We start from the raw sequence: 8,272 nt of genomic DNA on the forward strand, positions 1-8,272 counted from the left end.
AAAATAATAATATGAACTATAAATTTTATTTATATATGAAATAAATGATTGATAAATATAAATGGTGGAGTTTCTTTTTTACAAATATAAAGGCAAAATACATAAACAAACCTCGAACTTTTTGACCTTTTTTCGTATTGGCACCTCAATTAGATCAGGTACATATTGAACCCTTTAGTTATTCATAAATTGTAGTACTTTATCAATTAAGCACAAATTGCAGAATTTCATATTATATTTGACACCTGAAATTAAGTCACTTGACATGACATGAAAATTATAACCAATGATAAAATTACATGTCATCCAAGAAAAAAATCAAAAAAGAAAAAATTAAAACAGAGAAAAATAATTTCACTTTTTGGCCTTTTCTCTTGGTTGTGTTTGGTATTCGGAAAAATGTTTTCTGGAAAATGTTTTTCTATTTTTCCCTATTTGGTTGTAGTAAAATATTGGGAAAACATTTTCCATGATTACTCATTTTCCTCTATTTGAGGGAAAATGACTTTCCTCATGGATCAAGGGAAGTCATTTCCCGAAAAATGATAAATGTAACTTATGCCCCCACCCTCACCTCTCTTCCCCACCCCAACAATACTCATATTCACATGACTCAAAAAATTCATATTTCTAAAAAATTTACATTACTCGAAAATATTTTTCACTATACTTTGCTTTAATTTTTTATTGCTTGAAATAAAAAATAGTGAAACCCGAATTTTTTCCATTTTCAATTTCGTTGAATGTATTGTTATTTTCATATGCATAGAAGAAGACTTACCTATGTTACTTTTACTAATTGCATATTTCATTTTGTCATCGATGTAACTTGTTTCACAAGGTTGAATAAGTTTGTCATTTCGTTATATTTCTATTGATTGTAGTATCTTGAAATTGTCCTGACAAAATGTTGAAAAGTGTCTCCTATGTTTGTTAATTAATAGTTGCTTAAATTTAGTGATTGTAATATTTTAGTATTCGATATTGATATTATTTGTTATGCTTAAATTAGTTCTTACAAAGTGTTGAGCTGCTAGAGGCACTGATATACTAGTTAACAGTTAGTAGTATTTTCTAAAAAATATTTTTTACTCACCAATCAAACACTAGAAAATATTTTTCTAAAAAATATTTTCTCCTCACCAACTAAATATCATAAAATATTTTCCACTCACAAAAAAAAATAAGTAGAAAACTAACTTTTTTTTTCAGGAAAACTTTTTTCAAGAAAACATTTTCCATCATACCAAACACTCCACCGTTAATGCTCACCTTCACTCCTTGATTTTTTTTCACCAAAACAACACCCAACAACCTCTAATCTGATTTTTTTGATAAAAATTTTGCCGGAAACCACCACCAAACCACCTACAACAACACCAGTAAACCATCACCGAACACAGACAATGGCCTCCACCTCGTTAAAATTCAACACCCAAATCACATCTACTGGGTGAGCAGCTAAGAGGTGCAAAAATATAAGGAGCAGTTACTAAACTTACAGAAAGAGGAACGTCAAGAAGTGAGAAAACAACCAAAGAATCAAACCACCCGCAATGGCTACACACAATATTGAATTCTTAATGTTGAATTTCTCTATAAGATCTCAAATTTTGATGTTGAATTAGATGTTATGGGGGAATTTTACCTTCAATTAAATGAAAAATATATCAAAGAATCACAAATATTCTAACAATTAACTACAAGAAATTGAAGAAAACATTATATTCACAAGTATAAGTTTTTCTAGATCCAACCAAGAAAGTGAGAAAGAAAAAGTGTAAAAAGGCATCTCACCAAACATATTAATTTGACTAGAGCAAAAAAATAATTTTAAAAAAGAAATAAGAATCAATTATGACTTCTCACTCTCCTAATAAAAAGTGTATTGCACATGTGTCATGTCAACAATTGTGTTTAGCGACACACTTAAAAGAGGAATCTGGGGTTCAATAGGAACATGCCTAATTGAGGTGTCAATACGAAAAAAGTCAAAAAAATTGAGAGCGCGTCTATGTATTTTGCCAAATATAAACTTGTGGGTTGTATTTGAAAATTTTCAAATTATGGTTTAAAATTCGCAAATCATGCTTTTTTAGAGAATTTGAGATTTCATGTCATGAGATGAAATCGCATGACCAGACGCTGATTTCATCTCATAATTTCATATCACTGACATGTCCAAACGCCTACTAACATTTTTCCGTCGAACGTGATCCAGGAGTTGACTTTATAGACTGACTTCTATTTGCACTTGCTATTGTACAGTTCCTGGCTGAGGACTCTCTGCTTGAAATGGGGACTTTGAGTGGCTCTAGAGTACCTAAGGGGAACAGTCTTGCCACATATTGTAGTGTAACTCTGTAGGTGGATCAAATATTTGTCTGCTTCAAATTCATTGCAAAAATCTCAAAAGCTAATTCATCTCTATATTCTTAGACAACATTTTGTGATTCAAACAAACAAAATTGACTACATTTTCCTAGACTAACATACGTGGAAAAAACTATTTTACTAGAAGAATCTGATAGGTATATTACACATCTGTAAAAGAACTATGGACACTTTAGTCTCTCTTGAGTTCCAAGAAAGTCCATCATAACAGTGGAGAAGTGCTACGACTTGATCCGAAGCTACGGCTGGATCCCCTTTGGCTGCTGGGAATACTAACCAACATATCTAATACCTGCTTCATGTTAGGCCGATCGTGAGGGGTCTCAGCCGTGCACCTTATCCCAATCCTAAGCAACTCACACATCTCCTCCGCTCCCTCTGCCAGGCCGGATACCAATAGAGCAACTGGTATAATGGCTCTGGTGAACCCTTTCCTTCCGTCTCCCATGACCCTTGTCGCCCATTCAATTAGGCATTCTTCGCCCCCGTCTATTGCATGCCTCCCTGTTGCTAGCTCCATTGCTAGCACCCCATAGCTGTACACATCTCCTTTTGTAGTGGCGTGCATTGTCTGCCCATATTCTGGTGCAACATAACCAATGGTCCCCGCTATCATTGTGCTAACATGAGTATGTTCAGAAATCATGACCCTAGAAAGGCCAAAATCGGTGACTTTTGCTCTTCCGTCCTTGTCAAGTAGCACGTTGCTAGCTTTGACATCTCTGTGGACAATGCAAGGGTAGCAATCATGGTGCAAGTAGACTAAAGCACGTGCCACATCGATTGCTGCTTGAATTCTTCTCTTCCATGTAAACCTTGTTCTATCTGTAATGACGTCCTCTAAGGTACCACCCTTCATGTATTCATAGACTAGAAGTTTCTCTGATCCATCAAGGCACCACCCATAAAGAGTTACAAGGTTGGGATGAGGCCAACCAGAGCCATTTCCACTGAGTGCCTCCATTTCAGCTCTGAACTCTTTCTCTCCTTCAATTCCCTCTCTCTGTAGCTTCTTCACTGCTACTTCCCTTCCATCAGGCAAGATTCCACGATAAACTATCCCGAATCCTCCTCTCCCAATAATTCTATCATCCGAGAAGTTCCACGTGGCCTTCAGTATGCCAGAATGTGTGAAGCTTGTTCTGTCCAAACGAATAACCTTAACATCATCAGAACCCCGTGATGAGGATGCACACAACCGTGATGAGGATGCACTAGTGCTTGATGGAGAATCATGTCTGCCCTCTGTATCCTCCAGCAAGACTCCTGAGGAACTCGTTGGCGCTCTTATAAGGAGACAGACAATGAGTGACATGACTCCACAGACTATGAAAGCTAGTGCCAGAACCACAATCACCAAAAGTGCACCCACCTTTGTGCGCTGTTTGTGATTTTCACTCGTGTTTCGTTCTGTGTAGTTTGTAGAGTTGTGCATGAAGGATGGAAGACGCAACAACGGATCACCGAGAAATGATGACTTCTCAAATGTAAGAAGTTGCCCGATTTCTGGTACAAATCCATAGATGTATGGGTTGTAAGAGATGTTGAACTTGCTCAATTCATGCAATTTACTAAAGCTAGCTGGGAATGGACCAGAAAAATTGTTAAATGACAGATCAAGGTTTTGCAAGCACCTAATGTGGCCAATCTGCTTTGGGATTTCGCCAGAAAAATTGTTCTTTGAAACATTAAGGACTATTAGGTGCACGTGACCAATCTCTGAAGGAAGTTCACCAGAAAATTCATTTGCACCCAAATGCAGCATACTGATGTTCTTCATCTTGCCAATCTCAGGAGGGATTTCACCAGACAATTTGTTATCACTAAGTTGAATATAGCCGGTTACCTGATTCATTCGGACATTACTACCAGGTACACAAACTTGTATTAAACCATCTCCTGTAAACAACCGATCCCCCAGGATTCTACAATTCTTTCCGTTAAATAGAGGATATATAAAGCTAAAAGGAGGGTAGTCAGCTGGTATCCACCTCCTCACGGCAAAACAATCCCCTGATGCAGCAGCGAGCTTCTCCTTTTCCCTATTCAACAAAAAAGTAGGCATTGGATCTGCACCAATACTCGCTAATTGAGAAGGAATTGGACCAGTAAGTTGATTATTCCCGAGATTCAACCATAACAAGCTGCTGCAGTTCCCCAACTCTGGGGGGATTTCACCGCTCAATGAATTGTTTGCAAGCATCAACCACAATAGTGACCTTAGCTTCCCGAAACTTGGTGGTATTGAACCATTGAACCTATTAGAGGAAAGATCAACCGCCTGAAGTGCAGTAAGATCTCCATATTCCGAAGGAATATTGCCACCAAACTGGTTGTGGGCAAGAATCAAGAACACCAAACTTTTCATCTGAGAAATTTCAACCGGTAATGGACCAGAGAAGTGGTTATCGCTCAAGTCCAACCGCGAAAGGTTCACCAAGTTTGGAATTCCTGATGACACTATACCTCCAATATAAGAGTTTCCGTGCAGCACGAGAAATCTTACTTGTGTCAGCTGCCCGAAAATTTCCTGTATTTCTCCTCCAAAGTTGTTTCTACTTAAGTCCAGATAGACCAATTTGCTTAGTCCTGATAAAGTGTCAGGAATATCACTTGAAAAGTTATTGCTTCCCAAGCAAAGTTCCTGAAGACTCTGTACTGATCCAATCTCTCTAGGGATTGACCCTGAAAAGCTATTGCCCCACAAGTTCAACTCTACTAATCGTTTACAATTTGAGATAGACGTAGGCAATTCACCAAAGAATAAATTTTCTGATAAGTCCAAAACTTGCAAGGAGCAGTTCTGGGTGAAAATCCAGGAAGGCAGAGAACCACTGAAGTTGTTATAAGATGCTGAAAACACATCCAGCATATCAAGCCCGAACGACAAATTCCCTGTCAAATAATTGTAACTCAGATCAAGATTCTTCAGACTCTTGCAGTGAACAAATACTCTTCCACTCCCACCAGTGAAATTGTTGTTAGAAATATTTGCAACAGCTAAAGTGTCACAAATCTCAGGGATCGTTAGCCCACGAATCCTGTTCATTGTCAAATCAAGAACTTCCAGCTTGTTGAGGCCAGTCATGTTGAACTCACCAGCAATGATATTGTGTGACAAGTTCAAGAACTTCAGATTCCGACACCGGCCTAAGTCTGGTGGAATGGACTCTGAAAATGTGTTCTTGGACAGGTCAAGAGAGCTCAATTCCGTCATGGCTGAGAATTTATTAAACAATTTCCCAGCCAGTTTGTCGCCCGAGAGATCGATTCCAGTGACACGGTTGATGGAAGTATTGCATGAAATTCCAGGCCATCTACAGGGTGACATATCTGTAGGATTCCAATGGTTATACTTGAATCCTCTGTTAACAGGATTTTGACCATCAAGAAATGACTTCAAGTTCAGCAACAGCTGCTTATCTGTCTCAATTGAGTCTCCGCAAACAAGCCTACCTATGATTTTGCATAGTGAAATTTAAAAAAAAATATAAATTAGTCATGTTGCAATTAATACAAGTCAATACACCAAATTTTTTAAAAATAACATTTAATGCTTGGTGTTGGTGTTAAGAGTAACACAAACAAGCCTGGTCCTATGATTTTGCCAAGTGAAAAAACTCTTGCTGCAATAAATGCAAGTCTGCTCACAGAAACTCAAAAAAAAAAAAAAACATTTAAAAGTTGTTTAAAAATTGACTTTTTTTTTTCTTAACATGTATGGATTATCTCTTTTACATATATAGATCAAGAAGTAAGGTTTGATCAAACAATTAAATCTATCAAACATGACATGGAGATAGAGTAATTGCTTAAGTAAAAAAGGATGATTTTCTAGCAAGGTACATAGATGTACTTTTTTCAAGAAACTGCCTCTTGTAGCTAGTTTAGGAACAAGAAAAAAATGATTAAAATGGTGAAGAAGTATATAAACCTGAAATGAGAATAAAGAAATTGATCAGTAATGCAATTGCCACTTCTGACATGATAAGTGTCACTTAATTACAATCTTGTTTAATTCCCTCCACTTCTCCTAGACAATTTCTTCTTGTATTTACTGAGTGATCAAATAGTTCTTGTACTTCCTGTCGTGTTGGGAATATTAATGCAAAAGAAGTAGAAGGGGGTTGGTTCTTCAATTTAGTAAAAATAGTAAGTGTGAGGAATAAACATAGGAAAAGTGGTTGAGTTTCGGAGATCAAACATGGAATAAAGCAGATGGACCCAAAACAAATTGGAACACATGCACGTATAATACATTTTTTTTTAATAATTAGTTATGGTGCTCTTAGTAGTTTATTTTTGACTAAATTGACTCTTGTGTGTTATTTGAAAATCAAAACGCTGCTTGTTTGATTCCAATATAATGTCGTGTAGTAATTGGAATAATGTTTTTTAAGAGAAGTTTGGTGGTTTCAAGTGTGTGGGGGCAATGAATTGGCAAATCATGCCATCCAAACTTGACCATATGTTGGTCAGAGACTCAGAGATGGTTATTCTTTTTGGGGGGGGGTGAGATTCGTTTTTGGCTGTTATTGTAGTTTTAAATTTTTTATTTATTACTCGTTTCGAGGTCACAAATTTAAGCATTGAAAACAGTCTCTGAAAGAAATGTCAGGCGAGATTACATACAATACACCCTTGTGGTGGATTCCTTTTCCAAATTCTGCACATAGCGAAAACTTTGGTGCACCGAACTGTTCTTTACCAGTTCTACAACTCAAAATTGACCAATTTTGACGCCTTTGCTTCTGAATTTCCCTTATTCTCTTCTACTGTAGTAACTATTTATTGACCAATTTTGACGCCTTTGCTCCTGAATTTCCCCTATTCTCTTCTTACTGTAGTAAATATTTATCCATAAAGGGCAGTGCGATGCACTAAAGCTATTGCTATGCGCGGTGTTTGGGGAAGAGCCCCATCACAAGGGTGTATTGTACGCAGTCTTACCTTTTATTTCTGTCAGAGACTGTTTCCAAGGCTTGAACCCGTGATCTCCTGGTTACATTGCAGCAATTTATCCATCAAGTCATATAAATTTATAATTAATTAATTTAATGATAAAGTGAGAAATTATGTTAATTAACCATCGTTAAGCTTAAAGGTTTATGTACAAACACATGTCACATATTTACCCGACTTGATATGAATACCGAGTGAGTTTTACTCTCCTTAATCCCTTTTGTCTTGGTAGTTTAATTCATAGGCGGAGCCACATATATCAAATGGTGGTCAGGTGCACAGCCTTCATCGAAAAATTATGTTGTATATATAGGCTAAACGTTAGCTATTATGAGTGCGTGTTTAATTCTGCACACTCTTAATACAACCAAAAAGAAAGTTTGCATTCTTTAACAAATTTCTGACTTCACAACTGGTTTAATTGTTATAATAAAACTCAGCATAATTTAGTAGTCTAATTATATGTGCATGGTTGTATTCTAATTGAGTTTTTTAGAATATAAAACTCTCCCATGAATCTCTAAGTACTCTTCAAGAATGACTTCTATTTTTAATATTAAAAGTTTGTTAATTACTAGAATTTGAGTAACTATGGCTATCAAGTATGGTGAAAGAATAAACGTCATGAAACAACGGGCATAAGTCTTGTTCCCTATCCCGGCATGTAATATATATATATATATATATTTTAGGGGTGTGCAAAAATTGAACCGATTGATAAACCAAACCGATAAAAATGTTATTGATTTATTGTTATTGGGTTAATGGTTTTTTATTGGTTTTATAATAAAAATTATTAGGTTATTGGTTCGGTTCGGTTTTTTCTTATTGGGTAAACCGATAACCCAATAAGAATATATATATATATATATATATATATATATATATATATATATATATATATATATATATATAT

The 8,272-nt window shown here is 36.1% G+C and overlaps 1 protein-coding gene across 1 annotated transcript; it reads right to left on the reverse strand.

Annotated features, from left to right (window-relative positions):
* Positions 1-2,412: 2,412 nt before the first annotated feature.
* LOC107855453 (probable LRR receptor-like serine/threonine-protein kinase At1g74360) lies at positions 2,413-6,698 on the reverse strand. Its single transcript, XM_016700473.2, has 2 exons — positions 6,329-6,698; positions 2,413-5,850 (listed from the first exon to the last, which is right to left on the reverse strand). Exons 1-2 carry the CDS (start codon positions 6,378-6,380, stop codon positions 2,597-2,599), a joined length of 3,306 nt encoding a protein of 1,101 aa, XP_016555959.1. The 5' UTR covers positions 6,381-6,698; the 3' UTR covers positions 2,413-2,596.
* Positions 6,699-8,272: the final 1,574 nt, after the last annotated feature.

Source organism: Capsicum annuum, chromosome 6 (assembly GCF_002878395.1).
Source record: "Capsicum annuum cultivar UCD-10X-F1 chromosome 6, UCD10Xv1.1, whole genome shotgun sequence".
Taxonomy (NCBI): domain Eukaryota; kingdom Viridiplantae; phylum Streptophyta; class Magnoliopsida; order Solanales; family Solanaceae; genus Capsicum; species Capsicum annuum.

Bases quoted from the DNA above. Each gene is read 5' to 3' on its own strand.
- LOC107855453 (XM_016700473.2), bottom strand. From the start codon at position 6,380: ATGTCAGAAGTGGCAATTGCATTACTGATCAATTTCTTTATTCTCATT. The intron at 5,851-6,328 runs GTTTATATACTT...GCAAAATCATAG, and splicing joins TTTCTTTATTCTCATTTCAG to GTAGGCTTGTTTGCGGAGAC.